At 47.4% G+C, this 27,978-nt stretch overlaps 1 protein-coding gene across 1 annotated transcript; it reads left to right on the forward strand.

The window, feature by feature from the left end:
- Positions 1 to 4,218: 4,218 nt before the first annotated feature.
- On the forward strand, positions 4,219 to 27,937 carry FRMPD1 (FERM and PDZ domain containing 1; the record flags this gene model as incomplete). Its single annotated transcript, XM_082497323.1, has 15 exons — positions 4,219 to 4,319; positions 5,123 to 5,280; positions 6,845 to 6,947; positions 7,329 to 7,374; positions 9,897 to 10,004; positions 14,117 to 14,212; positions 16,636 to 16,761; positions 18,322 to 18,441; positions 18,748 to 18,884; positions 20,129 to 20,255; positions 20,667 to 20,762; positions 22,024 to 22,206; positions 22,638 to 22,785; positions 23,487 to 24,302; positions 25,593 to 27,937. 15 exons carry the CDS (start codon positions 4,219 to 4,221, stop codon positions 27,935 to 27,937), a joined length of 4,710 nt encoding a protein of 1,569 aa, XP_082353449.1.
- Between the last annotated feature and the right edge of the window lie 41 nt (positions 27,938 to 27,978).

Genomic DNA, 27,978 nt, shown 5'->3' on the forward strand with positions numbered 1-27,978 from the left:
GGTGCGTTCTCAGCAATGTGTGCTCTTGCAAGGTGCTGATGGGGAAAGAATTGCGGCAGAAGAGCGAGGTTTGTGTTCCCACAAACCATTATACTCTTCTTAGCCTTGCAGGGCTGCCTGCTACATGCACAATGGTCCTATGTCAGAGGCTTACTGCATGGGTGGTGAGCAAGTGAATCACGAACAGTAGACCTCTGTTCACCCAGAGGAGCACTGAAGTGTCACAGCGCTTTATCAGTACCCATTATTGTACTGTGCTTTGGGCCTGTGGGAGAACAGGGCACCTTATACACTATTCAGATTTTATTATTGCCTTCTTTGAGATTGCACACTACTGACTGGCATCCATTAAAAGAAGTACTTAGAAAGATGCTTCCAAAAGTCCGTATGGGTGGACCACATCCAGAGCTGTTTTATGACGGCTTATTGCAACTATTTCTATTCACACAGTTCTCTGCGATCAGTGAGTGGAGGAGACTTGCTGATTCTGACTAGTGCTTCTGCACATTTTGATGGTAGTGAACACTTTAAAACAAAGATGTAATTTCAAAAACACTAGTAAAACTTTCATCCATCGGAACATTTCAGTTTGATGAATTAATACTTGCCATGTAATGACATGAGAAAAACTGATGTATTCTCCCTGAAAGTTGGTTTGTTTTTTTCCCCTGACAGTCAAATCTGGTCTAGCTGACTGGATGCTCCTTCATTTGCTGCCTTCTGTCTGATTGCGCAGCTGGCACGCATTCTTCACAGCTTCCTTTCCTCATGCAGCAGGCTGCCACCAACTTTGTACTCCACTTTGAGCAGGCAAGAACTGAGTGATGTGAGGTTAGATCTCTGTTGTCCTTGTTTGCAGCAGGGGTGTAATATGTGGACCTGCTGTGCTGCTGCAGTGGCTGAAAGGGAGGCTGTGGAAAAGGAGGCTGGTAGGGATGCAGTGTTGTCACTGCTGTGGCAGGGGTGCATGATGTATAGACAGTGAAGTCTGGCAGTTCTCCTTGTGTCCTCTGTTCCTCCATGTAGGAGACAAACGTACTTCCCAACGCTGCTGTCTGTTGTACTGCCCTGTGGCTGCATGCTCTGAGGTTTGCCAAGGCCCTGATCTTGAAGTCAATATTGTTCCTGAAGAGCCAGAATCACCCACCCAGGTTTCCTCTGAGACACCAATGGTGTCTGGATGGGTCAGTTAGCCGTGCAAATACCGGGCAAGTCTTAGTTTCCTCTGACAGAGTTTAAGGATCTTTGTGTATTAGGATCCTAGCCCACTCAAGCTGCTTAGTGACGTGCTCAAGGGCTTGGCTCAAAAATAGTTGCAAAAGGGCAGATGGGAGAAGGACTCGGGTTAGAGCTTTCATAGGACATCCTTGAAGCAAGAAGGTGTCAACTGCACATGCATGATGGGCCTGTGCAAAAAGCTGGGTAATCCTGTCGCACTCAGCACACATGCCTGTGTGCCCTGGGGACACCATGAGAAAGAAAGCTGCTACCTTGTGTTTTGCACTATTATAGGGAAGTATCTGCCAAAATTCCTCCTCTAAGACACCTATTGTTTGGCTCAAACATTCCAGTTTACTGAAGGGACAATGTGGGTTTTTTTCTCTCTTAGTATTCCATCTGGGTTTTTTAAGCATTTATGTTTGTTCTTCAGGCTTTTCCTCCTTGCCCTGCAGGTTGAGAGACTTTCTCCAGAAATTCTGTTTTGTGAAGCACAGCAGAAGCATAAAAAGGAAAGGCTGTCCTTTCTGCAAAGAAGTGAAAAATACAGGGCATGGGTAGCGGGTGGAGCTTCACACAGAGATAGTCAGAAAGCACCAGAGAGCGATTGATCTCAGTGCATCAGTAGCTGAAGCAGGTGACTTCTAGGCTTCCAGAGACCCTCTTGGGAAGAGGGACCAGCTGCAAGCAGGACTTTCCCTGTGGCTCGGAGGGGATGTTAGAGCATTTGAAGGGACGTAGGAAAGCCAAAGCACTTTATACTGCTGAGAAGAGAGATTAAGTCAAAGTCAGAAGATGGCTGCAGCCACACTGCCGGATGAGTGTTATAGTGTCTAGGGAGCTGACTGTCAAAAGCAGTGAAATACCGAGGCTGAAAGAGAATGTACTAACCACAGACAATGACTGTGCAGGCCTTGGTTTGACATGTCCAATATGTGTCTTTCAGGCTGCAGAACTGCTATGTTTCTACTTGTTCTGTTGTTACTTCCCAAGTCACCATAGGGTGACTTGTGTTGTCACCCTATGGAAAGGAAGCAGATTTCCTGTCCTGCAAGCTCTAGTTTCCCTCAGAAAACACCACTTCATTGCAAGGGTACTCAGTTTTGGTTCAGAGATGCTGCTCAGAGGCAGATATAGGAGCAGTGTGGCTGAAGGAGCAGTTTTGAATTGTGTTCCATAAAAAAGAACATCCAAGAGAATGCTCAGTGAAAGAACTCCTGAAGGGTTGAATTTAATGGCAGTTTTCTGTACACTGCTATGCAGACAGGTAGTGAAATGGGCCAAAATGGCTTCCAGGGAGGGAAAGACACATCAACAGATGTTGGTCCTGTCCTCTCATCCTTGTTAGAAAAGATGAGTTAGGGGGAGTGTTGTAAGTTGGGAGGGTGCTGATGGGAAGAGGTCCAGTTTGTGTTGAGACATATTGTTTTGTGCCTCATTTCTGTCAGCTTCCAAACATCACATTTATATCTTGTTATTCTGAAGTTATCTTACTAATATTTCTGCTACAGCAGAGCTCCTGCTATGGACCAGCACCCCACTGTCCTGTGCACTGTCCCAGCATAACAGACAATGTCCCGGATGCGCAGAACTTACTCTCTGAGCAGAAGACACAAGAGAGGAGCTCAGGACATACAAATCTTGCAAGCTGACCAGAAGACACAGTGTGAAAGGTGGCTATAATAATTCTGTTTCCTTGCTGAAATACAAAGAGTTGATAGTCTTCATGACTTCTTGTAGATGCAGACGTATTTTCTGTTTCATTTTGTGTTTGGTTCACTTGCAGCCCACAGTTCTTTCCAGTGTTTGAATGAGTCATGAAAATGGTACATTGCTACAAGCTTTCTGTATCTTGGAAGGTACAACATTAAAGTGACAAATTATCTGGTTTGATAGAGGAATCGTGGACTGGCAGGTTCAGTTTGGGGTCTGGAACCTGACCTAGCCTTTGCATTTTCAACGGAAGGATGCAATTAGGTTTTTAGGTGCAACTAAAGGCTCAATGAGTTAACCAGAGCTGAGCCAAACCCTTATAATGCCACAGTTCTTCGGTTCAGTAGGACTAAAAACATCCTATCAACAGCAGAGGGTACCTGCACAAGGAGCAGGTTGGGTGAGTTACCATTTTCATATTGTTGAACTAGAGCTTTTAAATGGAAGATCTGGGATGAACCATTCATTTTTCTGGTTTCTGGACCCATGTATGTTTGCAGAGCTCTAGAACTGGTAGATGTTCATACACTGGACCAATTTTATCAGAGACAAATTTGAGTTTATGAGTTTGGTTTAAAGACTGCTTCTGCTAGTGCAAATAGCAGCGTGCAGCAGCTTGCACTGACCACTCACTTTCTTGCTTCATTAATGCTCTCTAGAATTTCTGTGGCTGTATTAATCTGCGAGGAAATCTGTCACAGGGGGGGAATACACCAGCTCTCATCATCCCCAAGGCAGCCAGGAGTTGGCTGTAAACCTCGCTGTCATGCCTTGAAGCGTTTGGCCCACTGAGGTTGAAGGCTGTGTACTTGTCCCTGAAATGATGGTCAATGGAAGAAGCATGTCTAGTTTGGATCAATGTACAGGTGGGTGTTACCAAACTTACTGTTCAGAGATCCCAGACTGAAATAGAGAAGGGCTTTCCTATGACTAGGTACGGCAACTTTCTCTTGTTGAGAAAACAAATCACTGGATCCAGAAACCATGAAAAATTAATACAGAGGTTACTGGGTCATTCTCTGCCATGAGAGGCTAATGCACTATGACCACCAACATGGACTAACCAAAAGGATCATGCAGGGGAGACTGGATGGGCAGGAAGAATCATAGTAAGTGTTACAGACATTAACATACTTTGTTAAAGCATGTGGTCTTCTCAAGGTGCTAATGGATCTCTTTATTACAAAAGAGTTGTGAATTGGTGTTCATAACTCTGAATGGTGTCTAGAAGATTTCCTCAATTTTTTATCATTCTGTTTTCCTGTGATTTCTGTCACTTTCAGGTAGATGGAAGATTTGGAGACTAACTTAATCCAGACACGCAAAGCATGTAGAATAGAGCAAATGGTAGCAAAATGGCTTCACCGCTCTCGGGATGGTGCATCCAGGTAAACGTGTTTTGTGAAAGGAATATCTGTTGATCATCTTTGATCAGAGACAGCACAAGCTTGTTCCCAACAAACAGGAGCAGTCACAGGTTGCAGATCTTATTCATTGTTTTAGTTGTTCTTGGGAAATATGCATACAGCAGTCCCTAGGAAAAAACAGTGTTTTTAAGCATCCCCCTTGGTTTCCAGGGACAGATGTTCCTGTTTTCACCCATTTTGGTTTTGTGAGCCAAATCTGTAGAAATACAATACCACTCAATGTGAAATGTGCTTTTCTTGAAGATGAGGTTGTACTTCTTTTTGTGTATTGCCATTGGCCCCTGATTTTAGGACAAGACTGGGTTGCATTACAAGGGATCCTGGCCCACAGATGCTTTACTTTCCTAAGGTCTGTGAATCAAAATTAAGCTGGACTGGATCCTGACAGAAGCAGAGAGCTGTAAATTCCCTCACTGCCTTGCTGGGTAGTAAAGGTGTTACTGTAAAGGTGCCAGGGCTTGCTGCGGGGCACACCTCGAGTTCTCCCTCCATGTGATCACTGGGTTGGGGTGGCTGATAGAGTTGTGGTTACAACCAGCTGGTGCCACTGGTCTGATACCTTCAGCTTTCTGTGGAGCCCAGGGGATCATTGCTGGCCTGCACCGTGCAGGGCCACCTGTGGGTACCCAGGGAAGTGCTGGCCTCTCTGTGTACTGGTGCAGCCCACTGAAAGTGGGGCTGTGTGTATGTGTGTGGATCTGTGCCCCTTCGATAAAATATCTTCTGACTATATCTTAATTAATCACCAGCTTCTTGTCTCACAGGGGCAGAGTGTCTGTGACAGACAGCACCAGTGATGTCAGTGGCCAGCCTACCAGCCGTGTCAAACTTACTGTCACAGTATACAAAGATTTGGTCCTCCATCACTATGGCTTTGAGATTTGTCCAAACCTTCCTCTTACAATTGCATCTGTCACTGCAGGTAAACCCTTTCTTTCTCCCTACAATTACAGGTACAAGAAGCCTGAACTGTCCCAGATGGCCTTAGTGATAAACTCCTGCCAGGCATTGATGAGTTTCTCAGGTACCTCTGGCTGGCATATGATCCTTGAATACTGAGGGCAAAAGCCTGTGTGCCGGTGGCGTGCAGAGTGCTTGAACATCTACCTGATATTTATGGCATGAAAGAAATCTAAGCCAATGGCAGCTTCATGGCTAATCATGGCCTGTACTCAGACACAGCTGGCCTTCAGGGATGGAAAGAGCTGCATCGAACCAAAGTTCTTTCTGGTATTTTATCTGAACTGCAAAGGAAGAATTTCATCTAGGATTCTCATTCTGAAGTGACCCCAACGACTTGTTGAAAATGCTCTCTGGACTTACAGCCCTATAATGTGGAGAGGATCACTGCTAGTTACAGGCAGCCTAGGTGAAATTCTGGGCAAGTCAAGCAGATCAACTCTTCCAGTTATAAAAGGGATGGCTATAACTCTTGGGGGTTTTGAATAAAAAACTGTGAATTTATTGTTTATTTACCTTTTAATTTTTTTAATGGATACACAGAAATGCCTGATTTTTACCTGTCAGTGTGAGTGTGACAGGCAGAGAAAGACTATGTCCGAACCAGGCAGGCAGGTGTTGTGGGGAGGGTGGCTGGAGGGCTGGCCTGGGCACTGCCTCTGGCCACCCGTGTGGGCTGTGGCATCCCCCATCTGCCTGCGAGAATGGGCTGTCCAAGTGCTTGTGCTTGCAGGATGCTTAGCATAAAGTGCAGTCTCTGTCCTTTTGTGGTGCTTTTGAGTGAAATTTTCTATACCCCTTCCCATGTGAAATGTGGCTAAATTAGCTGAGAGACTTGAGGTCTAAGAAGCAGGGAAGGAGTTTTTCTGTTATGCTTTTCATTTTTCCTAATCAGAAAGAATGAACATTTTATTGAGGCACAAAGAAATCTGTCCTTTTAAGTCCTGTCCTTTGCTGTGGGAGCCCACAGCTAAAAGCCCTGTGTTTAATTCCAAATGATTGTCTTTGTGTTTTGCCTTTCATGTATGCTACCTGATGCCAGGGTCTCCCTAAGGGACAGGTGGTGGGTGGGCAAACCTATCTGGCAGAGAAATTCAGTAGTGTACCTCGGCCAGCAGGCTGGCCATGGTGGAACAGGGGGCTGTGTGCATGCTCCTCCTTCTTAGACCATGGCTCCACGTGCTACTTAGCCCCTTGGATCCTGCGACTGCTACTCTCCTGGAAAGCAAGGCTCAGAAACCATCTTTTTCCCTTGTTGTGGGTCCTTCCAGTAGACAGCGTGGTTAAGGAGACCTCCTCCGTGTTCTCCCAAGTTGCAGAGGGGAATCACCATGCTGGGAATCCAGCCCACATCTCCTGGGGACTGCTGCAGCACCTTGCTCTGGGTGGTGGTGTGCCAGGAGTGCTGAGCCCTGGCCTGTGTGCTACAGGTGGTCAACCGCTGGGATGTGTGGAGGTCACTGCTGGTAGGAGGAGGTCTGCTGGTGTGGCGCAGTTGTGACTAACAGTGTGCCGGTCGCCTGCAGGGAGCACTGCTGATGGAAAGCTGCAGCCAGGTGACCAGCTCCTCCTGATTAACTCGACTGCGGTGGATGACGTGTCTGTCGAACGAGCGGCTGACATCATCAGGTGTGATCCCGCACGGCCTGCAGGGACAAGGTGGCAAAGGGCTGAGAGGAGAGGTGTGGGGCGGCTCTCACCAAGGGTTGTGAAGGTGCATGGCCATGTGGGGCCAGCCTCCCATGGAGGGGGACCTCACTGCCTCCTGGGGTGCTGGGCTTGGTGGGGGCCTGCCCTGCAGGGACTAACCCACCCTGTGGCTGAAAGGCACAGCAGCCCATGAGAAAGGGGTTCCCCCACACTCTGGCACCATGGCAGTGCGTGGTGGGCTGCACCTTGCCTGGCTGAGAGCCTTCCCTCACACGGGGGGTGGAGGGGCCTAAGCCGCGACACTGGGGCGGAAGGCGCAGGCAGCTGCTGACCCTGGCTGACTCCCTGTCTCTGTTACAGGGAGGCTGGTGACGAGCTCCTCCTTACCATCCTGCGCTGCACATCGGTAAATGGCCTTTCTTCAGCACTCTCAGCACTCCCAGCACTCCCAGCAGCACTGTCCCAGATGGCCATGGCCGGTGGTATGGCCTGCAGGGAAGGCGGGGTGGCTGGGCTGTCATGCAAGACGGAAGGGCCTGATCGAAGCTGTGAGGGAGCTGCAAGCATCCTCTGCTTTCATTCATGCCCTTCAAGGAGGTTTTGGGGAGAATCGGTGGCAACTCCTCACAGCTCCTGTGTATGCAGGACTGGGGTGGCTTGCAGACCCTGCAAGAGAGGCTTGCTGGGCAGTTTGAGGCCATGCTCCCTGGAGCTGGAGGCTCCATGAGGGGCTGTGAGGGCCCAGCGGGCTCTGGAGGGGCCAGGAGGCCACAACGAGTGGGATGCAGGCAGGTGTCCCCAGCAAGCTCTGGCCAGCCCGCCAAGAACAGCCTGGAATGCTCCCCACATACTGGGGCTATCTGGGCCATGGGGACCCCCCGGACACGAAAGGCAGGTGCCAAGGCTGTAGGTCCAGCACCCACCCTAGGTGCTTCTTGGAAGCTCTTGAGGTTTTACTTTCTGAGTGCTGGAAAATGTATCCCTTTTTCTCCAGGCTCTGTCTGGTTAAGGGTTGGGACCTGGGTGTGGATCATACTTTGGGAACAGAAGCAGTTTTAGTATGAAACTTTGGTGCTGATTGCACATGCCTGTAGCATAAAATTCCCCAGAAGGCACATACTGCCAACATGATGACATGATGCATTTATCCATGTAGATTTCAGTGTGTGTAAAAGCTGAGCTGCAAAGCAAGGACAAAATTGGGTTTGTGTGCTTTTTGGCTTCTTGTGATGTATGGATGTGGCCTGAGGGGGATTCTCCCTGCCCCAGAAAGCATTTTGGGAGTACTTTTCATTTGTTTGGAGTTTTTTTGATTTTGATTTATTCTTAGAAACAAGAATGATGATTCCTTCAGAAGAGTTACTGGAGTTCTCAGGCTTAAGGTCATGAGGTTTCTTGGCCATTCAGTAAAGGTACATTAAAGAGAAAAATCTTTTAAATATATTTTTCCTGCCCAAAGTTTCCCATGTGTATTGGCATTCAGAGCCAAAATGTGTGCACAGAGCCAAATTGTATGCACAAAGCCAAAATAACCAGAAAAACTTAAGCAAGCCCACTGACCAGTGGCTTCCCTCTTTTGTTCATCTGATCTCCCTTGCCTAGTACATTGGCTGTCGGTCTTGCCAGTGCTTGATCTGGCTCTGGAGATTATAGTTACGCAAGACCTGCCAAAAGGGGGGAAATGCGATGGTTTTTCAGAGGAAAAAAATGTTGGCAAACCCTTCACAGGATTTGGAACACCCTTCAAAGGCCTTCATGCATTGTTGTGAAGCAAATGGGGCACAAACCCATTTTTGTTTTTTCCTTTGCAGGTCACTTTAAGGACACCTCCAAATACAGCCAAGGCTGATCTTGGGTTTGGGGTTGGCTCTTGCCCCACTCTGAAGGCAGCTGTGCTTAGAGCTGAGAGGTAACGCCTCCCATCGCTGGATACCAGACCCTCTGCCGGGGCTGCCCTGGCCACACTAGAAGAGATATGGGAGGCTTGGCCCTCCTCAGGGCAGCTGCAGGGCGTGATGCTCCCTACAGCCCAGCAGACTCTGGAAGGGCTTGCTGGCTGCACACAGAGACTCCTGCCTGCTTCCCTTCCTCTCTGTCCTTGCCAAATGGCCTTGGGGCAAGGTGGTGCTGTGGCAGATTGGGAGGCACCTGCGCCTCTGGCAAGAATGTAGGAATTGCTCTACCTCGAAGCTGTCTGGGAGGATACTGAGGGATATTGCCTCTTTTTCTCTTAGGGAATATTGTGCTTTACAAGAGCACGACGTCTGGGCACAAGAACTCAGTGGTTCCCAGGCTCATATGGTGTCTTTTGAGCTTGGTAGGCCCCATGGTGAAACCATGGTTATTTGACAACAGTGCAATGAAGTCAAGTTGGCTTTTTAGCCTTGGGCAGTTTTCGTCAACATTTGAAATATGAGAGTATGCTCTAGAAACCCCAGCTGAGCTGGGAAGTGCTGCACACACAGCTGTGTTCCTGTGATACACTGACAGGGGGTTTTGTCTATCACTGCAAGGCACCCTGCATCTGCTGGTTTATGGTACTGCATAGCCCCACTGCAAGCCAGCTGTTGGCAGATTAAGTCATTCTGTAGGATCCTGCCTTCATTCCGGGAGTTGGGGAGATGCCTAAACACAGTAATGGGTTATCAAGCAGTGAAATTAGGAGTGTGTACAGCATGTGTTGCACATGTGTCCCCTTGGACAGCTGGGTTTGTGCTCATAAAGCAGCAACCGCCTAGGTAGGTCAGAAAGGCCTGTAGCCAGCCCGGAGGCTGAGAGACTCCTAACAGCACGTGGTCCTGTAAGTTTGAGGCAGTGTGGTGCGAGCAGCTTCAGCGTGAGCTGTGATTGCACCCCTGCCTGTTCTGTGGACCTCTGCCTCTCGTGCAACAGATTGAGCTGCCAACTGAGTGCTGTTATTTTTTTCAGGGTGGGCCTAAGTCATCATTTCTTACTGCAGAGAAGAGGGCAAGGCTAAAAACAAACCCTGTGAAAGTACGGTTCGCAGAGGAAGTGCTGGTGAATGGACATACACAGGTCAGTGGGGCATGGGTGCAGCAGGTGCTGTTGGCATTGCATGCTGGGAAGAAACTGATCACTCTGGCAGACAGATGCCACACTGGGCTAATGGAGCCAGGACTTATAGAGTGGCTGCACCCTCACTATGCTAGTCTGCCCTGGATATGCATCCTGGCACCTGGTCCCAACTTGTACCCTAGGCTCAGTGGTGACCGAGAGTAAGCATCCAGGGTAAGCCCTCTGGCATCTCCAGAGGGTTTTATCTTTGATTCACTTACTTAGACTAGTGGAAAATACGTGCATGTAGTACTTTTGTCCTTTTACCATCAGGTGAACTTTAAATCAGGATTACATGGCCATGGGATGTAGTAGTCATCTCTTGAGGTGCTAATCTCTCCACAGTAAACCTAGACTGAAGTTTGGGCATGACAAGTCCTAACCCTAAAGATGAGAGGTGAATCCTACTGTTCATGCCAGGTTTATTTGCTGTCAAAGTAGCTGGGGTATCTCTTCCTGGCCAGGTAGCATTGTGTTCAGAGAGTTTGGTACTGGTGACTTTGCTTTGCTGTTAAATTTGACATATGTTCTCTAGCTGATAGGGTGACAGCTTGTGTTTCATATCGTTGCAGCAGGTTTCCACAAAAGCATTCACAGCTGCCTCCATAATAGACTGTCTGTAAGCTGAGCCAATCTGTTCTTATGTGAAACAAGATCACTGGAGGAATGGTGCAAATTTTTCACAGGTTTTCTAGCACTGATAACAAATGAACTGGGTAGATATGGGTCTGCATGTAGTAGAAAAGGACAAGTGGTGAGAACATTTGTAGCTTCCCTGGAGTGAGAACAGCTCTTAAACGTTTCCTTTTCTTTCTGTGTAACTCACTAAGCTCAATGTGGTTAGGATGGAATGGCATCAGTTGGGACACTTTAAGTCTGTTGAATTTTCCTTTGGAATGAAAAATTTTAGCGGTCAAAATACCCCACTTCTGTCCCAGACTCATTAGTGCTGTTCAGTTGTTCAGGTCTGACCAAATCTTGCTTCTTTGCACTTTTGCAGTGGTGATGAACCAGCCACTAGGCCCTTTTCCTCTTCTCTTCTAGGCTGTCTCGTTTCCCATCTCTGGTGGTAGGGAGCTCTCCTGACCCAGTTCAGGCAGGCGTTTCCTCTTTTGCCCCTGCACCAGGGTAGAAGTGCAGCCAGAGATACCATGGATGTCACCAGGCTATTAGACAGTCACAATGTGAATCCTTTGGCACCTGTGCCTGACTCCAGGCATGTTGAGACTCCTTCCCCTTCTCTGGCCTGCTCTCTAGAGCAGGAGAGAGTCAGGTGTGACTCCTGACACATTTGCCAGTCTCTCTAGACTCTGAGATTCTGTCCTTCCTGCCAAGTTGTTACCAGATGTGCTGGAGCTGCTGGAAGGCTCTTCTCTGCTCTACCAAGCTGTGTTCACATCCCTCAGATCTTAATGACAGGTCTGTCTGGGATCATGCCTGGGCATTATGGCAGCTGGACCACTCTTCCTGACATAGAAGCCAGGCACTGGACCCCTCATGTGGTTGGGAGATGTGACACACAGGCCACGTAGCTCACAAGGCAGGGAACAGGGAAGAGGAGGATGTGCTCTAGAAGTGGTCCCAGGCAGAGATGACTGAGATGCCTTGGGCAAGGCTGGTCATGGGATACAGCCAGACCTGAAAATGCCAGCAGTCTCTGCTTTTTCTTATAGCTAGAAGTTCACACCAGTATCTGCCTGGGAGCTTCCATGGTGCTGTTTCAGCCAGAGGCTGGGCACTGGTATTGCAGCACATGGAGATCTCAGATCTGTGCCATTGACTTACTGATTGCGAGGTAGGTCTTGAGAGGTCCGAAGAAGGCACTTACAAAGGGAATGCTGTACTCTGCGCTTCCTACAAAGCCTCTATCAATAGTCTGCTGAGGTAAGTGAGTCGTACCTTTGCAAGTGCAGAGGAGGTACACAATCAATGTATAGTTTGCCATTCATTTAATGAGAACATAAAGGCAAGAGAAATTTATTCAGGTGTTGGGGTCCCACTGGTGTTAGCTTCTCTTTTCACCAGTTGGATATGGACCCTGTTTTGAACAGTAAAATATTAGCACAAAGGAAGAGTTAATAAATTTGTTGCATATTTATTACTTCTTTCTCGAAAAACACTGTTCACCATAGACAGCAGCTACTCTGCTTGAGTGTTTTAGAACTGCTCTTCTTTCAGCAGACTGATGTATTAAGACAGGCAAAATGGGTATTATGGCCCTAAAAAACTGCAAAGCCTCCTGTTTCAGTAAATATACTACTCTTGTCATCTTAATGGAGCATTGCTAAGTGATCTTTGTGGCAACTGGAAGGAACCCAGAGACTGCCTTCTGCAGCTGAAACCTGAAACTCCAGTCTGGGAACATAAATTGTTAATAAGCCTCAATGCTATTCAGCCTCCATTTTCTATTGCAAACTTATTATGTATTCCCATATAACTGAATGGTATGCAAGAGACAGGTCCCTCAGGATCCTCAGGTCAGCATCAGTCTGTGTATTATTAGAAGATTTGGGCCTAGTTGTAATATGGGGTAAATCAACCCTGCACCAGACAAAACAGGAGGGGTACATAAGCCATAGCAGCAGCTTTCAGAATTAATTCATAGTAGTCTATTAGAGCCTGCACAAAAGAAGAGAAATCCCATCTGGGTGTTCTGCCAGCTAATTGGATCTGACCAGGAGAGTGGTAATACTTAATTTGTATATGAATTTCTATATATATTTCAAGTTCTGCTGTGTGCTGGCTGCACAAGGCCACATTCATATGATATCCTGTGGCTGTGGGAGCTATGGGAGAAAATACGCAGTTGGTGTAAACCAGTATCACTTTTCTGAAATTGATGGAGGACCCAAAGCCTGTCAAAGACGTGATGTGTTTGTGCTACTTTGCTCAAAGGAGTAAGAGTTTGGGCTCAGGAATAGTGGCAATGTTCACTTTTTTTTTCTCAGTGATGGCTGTAGGCAGCTTGAAACCCACAAAACAGGGAGAGGAGGAACAAGGAACAAGATTTCTGAAGTGTTTTATGTTTGTTCTGGTAGTGCTTCCAGGGTATATGGGTCCTCTATCAAGAGGAACCAAGGTTGTGAGATTTATAAGGTGTTGCACAGCAAATGAAACATAGGAGAGATCATCTTAGAAATGCCGTTCTCAACCTTGAGACTGTCATGACAAGTAGATAAACTCTTTAAGGTTGGGGAATGTGCTGGTCCAAGGATAAAAGAAAGATATGCTGAATGGGAAGTCCAAGAGTGGAATTAGTAAACATTCTCAGCACTGAACAAGAAGAATAAGGCTGAAAACAAGGCAGAAGGTGCAGATGAGCTCTATTAAAGGACTAAGGTGGAAGGCTAAAAGGTGCAGCTCTAGACAGCCCCAGAAGGACAGAGGTCAAATTCGCAGACCCTTCTTAGAGCACCCAATGGAGCTACTTTTGCTATGGGAGTCATTTCCTTGTATGATGCATTTGAGACCTATCTCAAGAAAGTCTGGTGACATCATTTCCTGTTTGGGAAGTCCCAGAGTCACATATCTTAGGGGAATGCTCAAAAAAAGTACCACTGCATGTTTAGCTGAATCCTACAGCCTTCCCGTGGTCTGCAAGATCTATTCACAGTAGTGTGGAGGGTTTGGGTAGCTCTTGAGTTGAAGTCATGGTTGCTGCCAGTGGGAAAGGGTCAGTGTTGGGGGTTAGTGCTCCTTGTTGCCCGATAATGGGAAGATGTCTTTTCCAGCAGACATTGCTGCTTTTCTGGTAATGAGCAGCAAGGATAGCTCTCAGCTTTCAGTATCTGCCAGATCTTCCTGTGCCATGTGGGAGCTGAACAGTGGGCATATCTGGGCCATGTGCAGCTATTGCACTGGCTGGAGTTTTATGGTAAAGGCATTTGTTATGCTCTCTTTCCCTTGTTCTGTGCCAGAAGCATAATCAGGGAATAAAGCTTGCTGTCACAGAAGAAGATTGCATAAGCAGAGAAAAATTTTCATTTATACCAGGATGTGCTGTGTCAGGCAGAGCAGCCTGGTGCCCAAAGGCTTAATGTCCGAGGATTAGTGCTGCTGCTTTTGTTCTGCAGGTGAATTCCCTTCTTTGTATGCCCAACGTTCTCAAGGTATACTTAGAAAATGGACAGACGAAGGCTTTCAGGTTTGAGACGAGCACTACTGTGAAGGTAATGATGCTTGGTTGTCTGTCTTTGCTCTCACCACCTGAATTCAATCCAGCAGCAAAGGTGCATGCAGTGGAAATTGCAACCTCCTTATTCTGTTGGCCAGCTAATGGGAACTGTAGTGCCAGCTGATGCAGAGCATTCTGGATTTTCCATGCCATTCCTGCAGAGGTGGTGTTGCTTTGGTTCACCTCTGTTTTCTTCTTAGCAACAAATTTTCACAGAACTTGCAGGAACTTGGCTATGAGACCACTACAGCTTTGTGAAGTGTGATTGAAGTTGGGCAAGTGAACAGGTTGGTGGGGGACTGGCAAATCAGCAGCTGTCCATACAATCATTGCTTTCCTTGGAAACCACATGGCAGAATACAGAGGAGGTTGTTTAATATAGCAGTGACAATATGCATCCCTGAGAGGGAGAACAAGTCCTCCTGCCATGGGACCTGGACAATGGAGTCCAGGTTTGCATATCACGTGAATTCAGGAAGTGCAGTTGTGCCAGTTGTTACTTAAACTGCCTGTCCATGTTCCAGCCTCATTTCTGCACTGGTGAAAACATTTCCCTGTGGAGACATGAAAACTGATTAACCCTTTGAGATGGAAATGCAGTACCACCTCCCTAGAATCACTTGTACTTGGAGGCATTATAGACAAGTTACCATCATTCTCTTCAAAATACAAGGTGCTGCTCTCCAGAGCCATTAATGTAGCACTTTCCATAATTGCCATGTTTAAACATAGGCTTACAAAGTTTTTGTAGCCTGATCTTTAGACTTGTTCAGTGCTTATGTTGGAGTTAATAAGACTTGCCTGTGCACAATGACTGGAGGCCATAATTTCTTTAAAGGATATATGATGTCCTGCACCAATGCAGTTACTGTGGAAAAGATGCATGATGGACAAAGATTCTGGAGTTATTAGGCTGGAAAGGGGAAAAGCAAGGAGATTTTATTTATAATGCACTGAAAACTTTCCTCAAAAAGAAAGAGTTAATTGTCTAGTTCATCCAAACTTCACCAAACTTTGTGGTGCCTTATGCAAGTAAGTCTCTGCAAGTCCTCTGACTTGCAGGGCAAAGAAAAAGAAAATAATGAAATAAAACAAGGAGGTAGTAAGGAAAGGGGAGATAAGTTGTAAAGAGAGATTTGAATGCCCACCTGCAAGGGATTAACTTCTAAAAGATGCATTAGTACCTCATGTTTGATGAGTTTCTCACCTCTGACCTGGAACAAATTTTTCCCTACTGAAGTTGAGTGCAACCCTCACCAACGTCCTCACAGAAACACTCAAATGGGTAAAATGCTTCCCAAATTAGGTGTTTTCAAAAGCTCCTCTGCTGTTTGAGAGATCCTTGTGTAAAACTGAAATGATTCAAATATTTATGCTTACCTTAAGTAAGTCACTTGAGTGAGTCAGAGGAGTTGTCTTTCAATTTGTACTCAGTCAAACCTTATGTAATGTTTTCTGTTTGCCAGAAATAAACTAGTTATTTCCATGACACTTCGTATTCCAACAGAATTCTCCATAAAACTGAAACACCAGTTACACTCAAATTTGGTAAGATTTTTACAATTATGCTCTCAAATTCTTGTTTATTGGTGGGGAGAAGTGTTTTTCACGAGTTCTTTGTAGTTTCTACAGAAAGTGTCATAGCGTTCTAGGAAGCTAGAATGGTTAACAGCAAACATTTGGATCAAGGGTGACAGACTGCTCACCACCACCAAACGAAAAACTTTCAGCATGAAGCAGCCCAGGATGCGTGACTCTGGACAAATCCAGGAAGTGGATTTGATGCCTATTACACCTTGAAGTTTGCATCTTAATGCACTCTTACCACAGCAAGCTGCAGTTTTCCTACCTTGTCCTCCTGATCTACTGAAATGTGTTATCCTTCTTTTATCTGTGCTTCCTGTGCTTCCCCTGCAGTTCCCTTGACTGACTTCCTTACCAACTGGCTGGCATCAGTGGATGTGGGTGGCTCTGACCACCATCCTGCTCACTGCCTGACTGGCATATTGTTTTGTTGCTCGGACATCTAGCTGGGATAGCACACCAGCTAACTACCAAGCTTGTGCATGGTGTCCCAAAGAGGTTCCCATCTCCTATACCTCCACTTCTGATGAACTTGCAGGCTTTTTCTAACCTTGAGACCTCTGTGGTGTGTCTAGGTCAATGTGTTCAGAAGCTGCCAGTGAAGAGGGAAAAGCAGCACATCATACAGACACTGGTTTCCTGTGAAACAGCACTAAAAATTCCCCCCTGTGTTGCAGCACCAGAGAATTTTGTGGCCGGCCACTCCCTTTTCAGTGCTGTTCCCCGTGGCTGCCAGCAGCTTGCTAGAATTATCTGCATTCATGCGATGTGCTAGCAGTGGTCAGCAACTGCATCTAAATTCTGTGTGACCATCTATGTGCCTTCCTTTCCCAGGATATTGTTCTCACCTTGAAGGAGAAGCTCTCCATCCGGAGCATCACGCACTTTTCCCTTGCTCTGGAGGAGCAGTACAATGTGGCAAAGATCCACCTGCTGCATGAGGAGGAGCTCATTAAGCAGGTAAGGAGAGCCCCTGGCATGCCCCCACAGCCATGCTGGGGGTGGGGAGCATCTGCAGCAATGAATTGTGGCCAGCAAGCTGCAGAGAGAGCTCACCTCTGCAATTGTCACAAGAGGGAGTCAGCTTGGCCTACTGTGCAGAGGTGCTGTCCTCTTCTCTCTGCCTGTTGCATGTGTTACTACTGCATTACAGAATCACAGAATCTCCTAGATTGGAAAAGACCTGTAAGATCATCTAGTCCAATCATTAACCTAACACTGACAAGCACACCACTAAACCATGTTCCTAAGCACTATATCTACACAACCCTCAAATACCTCCAGGGACAGGGACTCCACCACTGCCCTGGGTAACACGTTCCAATGCCTGATGGCCCTTTCAGTAAAGAAATTCTTCCTAATATCCAATCTAAACTTCCCTTGGTGCAACTTGAAGCCATTTCCTCTTGTTCTGTCACCTGTTACTTGACAGAACAGGTCAACTCCCACCTCTCTGCAACCTCCTTTCAGATAGTTGTAGAGAGCGATAAGGTCTCCCCTCAGCCTCCTCTTCTCCAGGCTAAACAACCCCAGTTCCCTCAGTTGTTCCTCATAAGACTTGTCTTCCAGACCCCTCACCAGTTTCGTTGCCCTTCTTTGGACATGCTCCAGCACCTCAATGTCCTTCTTGCGATGAGGGGCCCAAAACTGAACACAGTACTTGAGGTGGGGTCTCACCAGTGCCACTTACTGGGGGATGATCACTTCCCTAGTCCTGCTCACCACACTATTCCTGATACAGGCCAGAATGCCATTGGCCTTTTTGGCCACCTAGGCACACTGCTGGCTCATATTCAGCTGGCCATCCACCAATACCCCCAGGTCCTTTTCTGCTGGGCAGCTTTCGAGCCACTCCGCCCCAAGCCTGTAGCATTGCATGGGGTTGTTGTGACCCAAGTGCAGGACCTGGCACTTGGCCTTGTTGAACCTCATATCATTAGCCTTGGCCCATCGGTTCAGCCTGTCCAGATCCCAGAGCCATCCTACCCTCAAGCAGATCAACACGCCCACCTAGTTTAGTGTCATCTGCAAACTTACTGAGGGTGGATTCGAACTCCTCATCCAGATCATTGATAAATATATTAAATAGAATCTGGCCCCAGCACCGAACCCTGGGGGACACCACTTGTGACTGGACACCAACTGGATTTAACTCCATTCACCAGCACTCTCTGGGCACGGCCATACAGCCAGTTTTTTACCCAGCGAAGAGTACACCTGTCCAGGCCATGAGCAGCCAGTTTACCCAGGAGAATGCTGTGGGAAATGGTGTCAAAGGCTTTGCTAAAATCCAGGTAGATAACATCCACAGCTTTTCCCTCATTCACTAAGCGGGTCACCTTATCATAGAAGGAGATCAGGTTTGTCAGGCATGACCTGCCTTTCACAAACCCATGCTGACTGGGCCTGATCACCCTGTTCTCCTGCATGTGCCGTGTAATGGCACTGAGGATGATCTGTTCCGTATGAAGGGAGGGACTACAGCCATAGTTGTGGCATGATGATGTTTGTCTGTTGCAGGTGGTCCAAAAAAGAGAATCTCACGACTACCGGTGCCTCTTCAGAGTTTGCTATGTCCCAAAGGATCCCTTAGACCTCCTGCAGGAAGACCCAGTTGCCTTCGAATATCTCTACCTGCAGGTGAAATTGGGGCATTCCATGCTTCAGGATCTCTTCTCACCCAATTCTCATTTCTGCTTTAAACCAAAGCATACTTGAGGCCACTTCAGTTATATGAATGTGAAATGCAGAGCACTTAAGAACAAAGAATTTGGATTCAACTTGCTGTAAATTCTTGAATCAACTTATATGCTTGGCTTTTTAACAGAACAAGATTGAAATGAGCTGGGTGGCTCCTTTTATTTGATGCACAGTAGTCATATAAGAGGTCTTATCCTGACTTCTTGAGCTCCCATCATCATGCTAACTCAGCTCTGTTTGTTCCAGAGCTGCAGCGATGTGCTTCAGGAAAGATTTGCCGTGGAAATGAAATGCAGTGTAGCATTACGTCTGGCTGCTCTGCACATACAGGAAAGGATCTATGCTTGTGCTCAGCCACAGAAAATATCCCTGAAATACATTGAGTAAGTTCTCAAATTTCTGTGTTATGTTGTGACTAAGCCTGGCAAAAGAAGGAGACAACTAAAAGTGGCATCAGCTCTGTGTTTGCCCAGTGTTTAGCTCTGGATAAAAGAATGTCTGTGACCCAAAGAGACTGCAGTCTCTTAGTTGTGCCAGTCATTTTAGGGCAAGGTGGCTTCACAAGCCTCCCCGTCTTTAACCTGCTGAGATGCTTGAATAATACGGACAGTATAACATCCAGGCATGTCCCTAAGCAGAGGGACGTTCTGATCATTAGCTAAAGCAGGGACATGAAATTGCAAATCTCACACATCGTTATGGTTACTGAGGCTGCTCCTGCCAGGATACTACGATTTGCATGCTGTAGTTGAGAGACAGGATAATCATTTACGTTGCACAGCCAGTACTTTGCATTTCTTCATCCACCAGAACTATATCCAAAATATCTAATTTAATTATAAGTGATAGGTCCTGTGAAGTAATGGGATCTGGAAAAAAAAAAAGGCAAAAAATGCTTTCACAAGCAGCAGGTGTGCTGTGCTGCATGTCAGTGCTGTTACACCACACTTGTCCTAAAGAACAACCCTGCTTTAAGAACTTGTGATGGGCCAATCATTAAATAACAGACATTTGTGTGGTAACTGCACCATTGAGCCTCCACTAGCCCATGCAAGCACTGCTGATTCCTTGCATACAGCCAGAAATACCCAATCATGTGCAGTGAGTGGAGAGTGAGAAGCAGCTGCAGACAACTGCAGCAGTTTTAGTTCCTTGATATTTAATGCTTGAGCTGAATAAACTCTTCAGCGGATCAGATGGCCCACATTTTGGGGTCCAGGGAACTGGAGATGTTAAAATGTAATAATCTTGTAACCAAAGTAAAGTGAACGTAAAGACAGAATCTTCATCCTCTGGGCGGCAAGGACAGATTGGAACCATTATGCTGACTAAGCTTGTAGCTTGTTTCCTGTATAACCATGTAAAAACAGGCATTCTGCAGGAAAGCGCGTGTTCCTCCAACCCCATCTCCTGACCCAGTAGCAGATGCACATAGAAGTGAATTCGAGTGAGGCAGTCATGTTGCATGAGCTATCCAGACATGTTACAGCTACCCTGAAGCTCAGTGCAGTTTGGACTGGCATGTTGCCTTTGTCCTTCTCTGCCTCTGGCCCGTCTGCACATTCCTCTGTTGCTGGGGGACAAAACAGCTGGGACCCCCTTTGCTCCCTTCCCATCTTTCTGGCAGGAGGGACTGGGGAATTGAAAACTTCATCTCACCAACTTTGCTTCGAAACATGAGAGGGAAGGATATCAAGAAAGCCATCAGCTACCACATGAAGCGGAACCAGGTGCTGCTGGACCCTCGGCAGAAGGTAGTGTGCATCCCCTGGGTTCAAGGTGCCTCCCAGGATGGTGGCAGCATCTCTCAGGGCCAAAGAGGCAATGTCTTTCCTCTGTGGATCTCCTCTCTGTGTGACCACTTGGGGCTTTTCTCCTATCTTTTCCTCTTGTAACTCCCCTTGCTGCACACGCACCCTAATTTCCCCGCATAGTGTGATAGTGTGTTCTGTTGTGTTGCAGTTTGCTTGTGGCGTTGCCAGAATGCAAATATGGTAATGTGGGATGGTCCTGTACAGATCTATTGCCTATGCAAACCAAGCTAGATGTGCTGGTCAAATACTAAGTCCTGTATGAAAAGAACATCTTCTAGCCTACAGGCTACCTGTCAAACCTTACTCATCTGTCAAGTTTCTAAAGAGTATTTCTTCTCTTGCAAAATAAAGCATATGCTCGCAGCAGTCCAAGTGCGCCTGAGCTACCTGCAAATACTGGGAGACCTGAAGATGTACAATGGGAAGATCTTTAATGCCACCCTGATGGTATGAGTGCTGTTTATTTATATAATTGGGTTTGGGCATACTGTCTTATTGCCTTTCTTTGTGCATCTCTTATGGCAGCGTACATGGATGATAACTGCAAAGATAGGGCACAAGAAGCAGTTTTAACCCTTTTTCTTCACCAGTGGGAAAGATCATATCTTAACTAAAGCAAACCTTATCTAAATCAGACAAGTTTAAATAATCTTCTAAACTGATTGTTAATGTGAGACTAGCAACATCTTACTGAGTCTCCTTCCCTGTCTTTGGGAAAATGTATATTAGCTCTGGTGATGCTGTTTCAGCCAGCTCCAGTCATACCACTTTTCCCTGTCCTGGGACATCAAGATAAATATTGGTAAGGGGCTCTGCTAGGGTAAGTCAGCATAGTTCCATTGAAGTGAATAACATACCAGGCTACGCAATAATTAGGCATATTTTTTCTAACTGAAAGTTGTGACTCTTACTCTTCAGATGAGCTCTGGCTAGATTTTGTGTGTCATAAAGTACTTAGGAGATCTGGGGGCAGGGGTTCAAAAACTCTTGAAAAGATAGTGGCCATGCTTAAACCTTACTGTAAAAAAGGACACCGCTCTTTTCACAAGAGGTTGCTTGGGGGATTTTTTTGCCTGTGCCCACTTGGATCTGTACTGAACTGCGGACCACAAGCTGTTTTGTACAGAGAGCTGAGCAGTGTAGGTAGGTCTGAACCAGAGGAGGACCTTACTGATGGGTTGCAGTAATGACTAAGGTTTATACTTCTGTGCAAATTGAAATGTTTGTGCCAAATTACATGGTCTGTGAAATTATATGGGTGTTCATTATTTTTTTAAGTATCTGATCCTAACAGAAATTGTTGACATTTCTTCCAAAACCAAAAATGCCTTCCTGAAGTTTCTAGCCAGCTCCAGTAGGTCTCTCTAGGTCCATCTGGCACAGCCTGCCAGGTGACACTTCTGATAGCAACCTGCTGCTGACCGACTCTTTGGATCTGCTGGATGGTTGGTGCATGTCTAGGGCCACCTGCCTTGGGGGCACAGGGAAACTGGTGGTCCCCAAGCCAGAGAAGAGAACAGCCTGGAACAGGTGACCTGACAGCCTGTAAGTAATGAGGGGCTCCCTTTGCAGCTGGTTACAGCTCAGTTGTAGGGTCCAGTATTAAAAGATACTACACAGAATTGGATGGCTGAGGAGTCCCTGCCCAGCACAGGTGAACGGGTTCCTGCTCAGATTTCAGCTACAAATTTAACCTCTCCCCCTACAGCTACAGGACAGAGAATCGTACGTTGCCTTGCTGGTGGGTGCCAAGTATGGGGTGAGCCAGATTATCAATAATAAGCTCAACATCATAACAAGTCTGGCAGAGTTTGCAAACATCAGCAGGGTGGAGCTTACAGAGGAGTCTGAAAAAGTGAGCATGGTGAAAATCTACCTGCAGGATCTGAAGGTAAGTGGTGCTTTCATGATGGACAGCATGTGGCTGTGTCAGGGCCACAGAACAAGGGGGGAGTCATTCACGCCATCTATTGTTTTCAAAATCTGACATTTAGCTGATGGTGTCATCAGTAGAAAAGGCTTAGAGCAGACTCAGAAGGGAAAGCTCATAGGAAGAATACAAAATGACTGAAGAAAAGTGATTCTTCCCGCTGTCCTCCATCAGTGAGACATGTCAAAGAAACAAAATATGAGAAAAACCATTTGTCTACTTTGCCTCATGCACAAACAGAACACTCTACAATTATGGCAGTATGGGACAGAGGGAATGTCTTTTCAGTGTGCAGCACGTTCCTGCAGATTGTGGTACAAGCAATATTTGTCTGTTCTAACATTTTTTACTGTTTTCTCTCCCCCCCCCCCCCCCCCGCCAAAAAAAAAAAGCTGCTGACTCTGCTGCTGGAATCAAACGGTGCAAAAGATCTTGTCTGCCTCATCATTGGCTATTACAGACTGTTTGTGGATGCAAATGTCTCCATATTTACCTGGGGAGAGAAAAAACAGCAACTGCACCGTGTCTCAGCCGAAGAAGGTTTAAAAAAAACAGCCATTTTTTTACCAAAGGATGGGGAGACAGTGGGTGGATCCTCCAGCATTAGAGGTGTTATTCCTTCCTCGGAATAGCATCATGCTAGAACAGTGGCCCAGGGGTGTACTGTGGCAGCTGCAAATTATTCAAACTGTCAGCCTTGGTGCAGGCAGTGCTAGGTTTCCATCAGGCCCAGATGTGTCAGGCAGGGGAAGAGCAGCAGTAATTGTTAGCTTTTCACCAGAAGTGAAGGCTGAGTGCCTGTCATTGAAATGGCAAACCTCTCACTAAGTACTTGTGCTCTTTTACCAACCAGAACAACTTGCCCTCTGCCAGCATACCTTGGCCAGGAGAGAGAGGATCTGTTTGCCATGTTGTCCTAACCCTTGTCAGGATAACTCCAGCCTCATAGGATTTGCAGACTGAGGCTTTAGGCAATGAGTTAGCTGGCTGCTATTCTGCATCTCCCTCTGGTACTGCTCTGCAGTAAAACCAGACAAAGCAGGCAGGAGGGACCAAGCCTCCATTAACAGGTTATGGCCCTGCAAGTCAGATTGCATCGTCACCTTGTTTACTGATGAGCAAGTGAGGGCAGAACTCTCTGGGCTTTGAGCACCTGCTGTGCAGGCAAGTTCATAAACCTTGTCTGGCTGTTCCTTCTTGCCACCACAGAGGATAGGCTGATAGATGTGTTTAAATCCCAGGGTACGAATCTCGAACCTGCAGTGACTCTGAAGACTCCTGGGAGCTGGATTCCTCCTCAGAGCATTGCTTGGACACTCCTATAGCATACAGCAGTGCCCATCCTGTGTGCAATGAGGAGGAGCTGGGAGAGCTCCACAACCTGGAAAAGGACAGCACAAAGCACCAAGCTGGAGGGAGTGACCAGTGCAGTGGGGGTGACAATGCGACAGACAGCACATCCGAGGCTTCAGATTCAGCCAACACCGAGAGCCGAGGGTTTAAGACAAGTGGCTCCAGTGACTCTATGGATGCACTGGAGGAAGATGAGTTGGAAGTGTGCTCTTCCTCCAGGCCGGAGTTCTTCCACTTCTACACACCAACAGTGCAGGAGATGAGTAGCTCAGACAAGAGTTTCGTTCCCATTCATGCTGCAGGAGGCTCCAGCAGGGCAGAAACGAGAGACTACTTCTGTTTCTTGCAGGTACCATGTGCAGAGGAGCCTGGGTGTCAAGACAGCCCATCTGAGCAGAGAGGGGAGGACATTGCTTTGTCTGTGCTGGAGACCAAGCTGTCTGAGACAAACACCATGGGCTACTACAGCCTGTGCTACAGCATATCCCCTGCAGGCAGTGTAGAGAGGAACAACATCAGTTGCAGCCCTCAAAGAAGCCCTTGGAAAGATGGGTCTGCCCAGGAAGAGGCACCATGTGGCACAGAACAGATGGCAGAAGCAAGTGACCTCATTTTGGAGCCACCCCCAGGCTTTGGTGACACCAGCTCTGAGGACGAGTTCTATGATGCTGCAGACAGGCTCAGCCCTCTAGATGCCCTGGCAGGTAAACCTTCATCCACTTGCTGCAGGTCACCTTCCTTCCACTCCCTGGCCTAGGGTGTGGCCTGTTTCCACTGTCAGTCTTCCTGGAGGGATCATCTTTCAGCTCTTCATAGTTTTCCCAAGATTTTTGAAGGGCCTTTGAACACCCATTCTTCGTAAGCCACTCTTCAGCAGAAATAGAGTGGATGTGCACACAGGAATCAGAGCTGCAACTTTGCAGGGAGATTTGTCATCACGTTCAAGCATTGGATACCAGGAAAAGTCAGTTTTCAAATTAATTTGGCATTCTGGAAAGTCCCCACATTTTGTGCGGGAATTCCAGAATGCTGATGCATGGCTCTCCCTGACCCTGAAGACAACATACTGCATAAGTGAGTTCTATGCATCCTTCTATGTAGGCTGAATCTTTGGTGATGAGAAAAATGATGAGTCCCAGAAACAGAACAGAGGAAAGACCTATGTCCTTGCACTGACAAGGAGCTTTATGGCAAATATTCCCACTGTCAGGGAGTACCTTTGTTCTGCTATCTTCCTTCAAGCTGAGGAGAGCTAAAAGCTGTAAAACATTATTGTTCTATGCACCCCCAAGATCAAAAATAATTTTGGGGTCAGGGCGTGTTATGTAACTGGCTGAAGGAGCCCTGCGGCCAAGCACCTCCATGGTAGCTCTGTTTTCTCAGAAAGGAAAGGATTCTTGTTTCTGAAATAATCAGCTCTTTTAACAATAACTGAAATTCTTAGGAATTTGTTTTGTGGAGTTAGAACAATTTAGGCTTTTGCGTTCATGCACGGGAACAATACCACATTCAGGCACAAAACTGTAACCTCTGGAAATATTTATCATCTAAATATCCAGGCTGGGATTTTCTGATAATGTTTCTATTCAATATTAATAAATCTACAGTTGTAGTCAGTGGTCTCTGCAGCTGCTGCTAATATCACCAAATTTAACTTCAGAATTATAGCTGTACTTGCAGTCAGATCAAGAGACTCCAGTAAACAAGGGGAGAGCCCACCCAGTACTCTTCCTCACTAATCCTGGACTTCAGTCTTTGTAGCCACAGGTCCAGATTCTTTATTTTTCTTAACACAGCCGATTCCAAGTAGTTGCTTGATCATAACATGAGACACAGTTTCCTTTAGCACTTGGGAGACTGGCTTTGCTGCCAAATATTTATGTCTGCAGTTCCAGGACCTGTGTTAAGAGCATTTTGGCCTGCTGCATAGATGCATGGATATTCTGCTGCCTGAGGCTACTTCCTGACTTGCATGTTTGTTTTCTTGCTAGCAGGCTACAATATGACATCCCAGGAGGGTATACACAACTCCTCCTGCATCCTAAAGAAACCAAGGTGTTACAGCTTGGGGGAAAACCTGATGACAAGGCAAACAGCAAGGGAGAAACACAGAAAGGAGAAGGAGCTGACATATGCCAAGAGCCTGAGGAAGAGGAGGTCTTTCCTGAAAACTGATTACACCTCACAGGTCACTTTCCCCTTGGCTTTACCAGGCTCGCTGCAGAGCCACTGCTCTTGGCCACCGCCTCAACCACTCCTTGCTCAGCACCCTGCTCCACCCTCCTCTGAGAACATCAAGAATGATGCAGAGCTGGGACTTCCTGCTACCACCCAGGCCCAGAGAGACATTGCTAGCATAAACCCATCCTCTGACCTGATGGAAATGGAGCCTGACACTATGGAAACAAAATCAGTGACTGACTCTGTGGTTTCTTCCATCTCAGCTGTTCGTCTGCAGGGTGACCAACACAGTGAGGAGAGTGCAGGCATAGCCATACATGTGGACAGTGGCCTCCAACCTGCACATGCTGTACATCCACTTTTCCTGTCCCTGGAGGAAGCTGTGCCCCTTCCTGGGGGACAAAGCAGAGCTGCCCAGGAAAGTTCCTGCATGAAGACAAATACTGGGTGTCTGAGTGAGGAGAGCTGTGTGGCCACTGGAGGCTGGCTGGCCCAAGTGGCACTGGAGGAGGTGGGTGAGGCAATGGCAGCCCAGCACAAGGCTGGCAATGCATTCCCATTCCTGGACCAAGAGGTGATGTGTCCTGCTAACAAACATGCTCTGCTGCCATCAGTTCATGGCCCCAGTGTGGCTTCGCCCCATGAGGTAGCCCAGGACAAGGAACTGCTCCCCACTGCTGGGAGACAAGCAGTGTGTGAGGACCCTGTCCCAGCTCCCTGTGAAGAAAGAAAAGCTAGTCATGACAGCTGTGCTGAAAACAGCAGTGACCATGCTTTGTCACAGGCAAAAGGCAGACAAGTGATAAACAAGGAGGCCTTGCAGAAAGTGCAAAATAAAAATCATGTTGGTTTTCCAGATGCAACCCAGCTCTTAACAGATTGCAGCAGCACTTCAGGGGTTATAACTCGCCTCTCCTGGCTCTCATTTGGGGTGAGGACAGACCTCACATCACCCAGCTCATCTCAGGAACAGGCAGATGTCCCCCTAGAGCTTCTGGCCTCTCAGAAGACCAGTGGGTGCCTGGAGGCTGATGCTGTCAGAAGGGAGATGCAGACATCCCCAGCTGGATCACACTTTGAGAAAGAGGTGGCAAGCAGCCTGGGGCTGGATAAAGGAGAGCCCAGAAAAGATGGAGGAAATGTGGCTCACAAACAGCTGTGGCCTGTTCAGACTCCTCTTCCCAGAGAACAGGCTACTGAGGTGGGGAAGGATGCTCCTCTGACTCCATCTCTCGGGCTTTCCATCTCCTCAGGCCCAGTTCCCTTGGGCCCATTGGGGAAACAAGCAGGAGACCATGGGGCTTCAAAACACTCCTTCCTCTGCTTTAACCACAAGAAGGATGAGCAAACCCCTTCTGACCCCATCATGACCAGGTTCTTGGGTTTTTCCACCATGAAGAAGACATCACCACCACAGCTTGGGATGGACAAGTGCAGCTGTCGGCTGTCCTATATCAGCTGCTTCCACAGGTCTTCTGACAAGGGGGAACGTGAAACCACCATCCCTATGTGTAGCACGTTTCTAGGGCCTCTCACCACCCCACCATCCAGCAGCCACAGTCTTCCTGGGACCCCTGTGGGCAGTTACCCAGTCTCCATTGCTAGGGATGTAGCATGGTGGGACCCTCATGTCCAAGCCCTCAGCCAGCTGAAGGACCAAGCACGGATGAGCCCTGCAGATTTCCCCTGTTTCCTAGCCTACACCACAAAGCTTCAAAAGGTTGTGGGGAGGTTCTCTGGGAACCAAGCAACCCACCTGCAAGATCAATGTGCAGAGCAGGGTGCTGAGAGCAAGGATGCCCTTGGCTTAGCCTCCCGGGACCTGCTGTCCAGTTGCCAGGAGCTCCTGAAAACAGACCAGCCCCTCAAAGAGCTGCAGGGTGCACTGAGGATCACATTTGACCACCTGGTTGAGCTGGCAGTGGCCTGCTTCCAGGTGACGCACTGCCAGTTGTGCAGGCAGAGGCAGCAGGAGCTTGGGGCTGCGCTCATGGATGTGGTGGGCACCTACCACCAGCTTGTGCAGGCTGTTCAGCAACAGCTTTGCAGGCAAGGCTGCCCGGATCTGGGTGCCAAGCTCCTTGCCCGCCAACACACAGCCCTTACAGCTGCCATGTTTTGTCTCCTGCAGCAGTTCAGGGTACCCCCATTGTTGTGACGAGGCTGTTCAGTTGCACATTGGTACACTGGGTGGGGAAC

The sequence above is a fragment of the Vanellus vanellus genome (genome assembly GCF_965231255.1).
Source record: "Vanellus vanellus genome assembly, chromosome: Z".
Lineage (NCBI taxonomy): Eukaryota > Metazoa > Chordata > Aves > Charadriiformes > Charadriidae > Vanellus > Vanellus vanellus.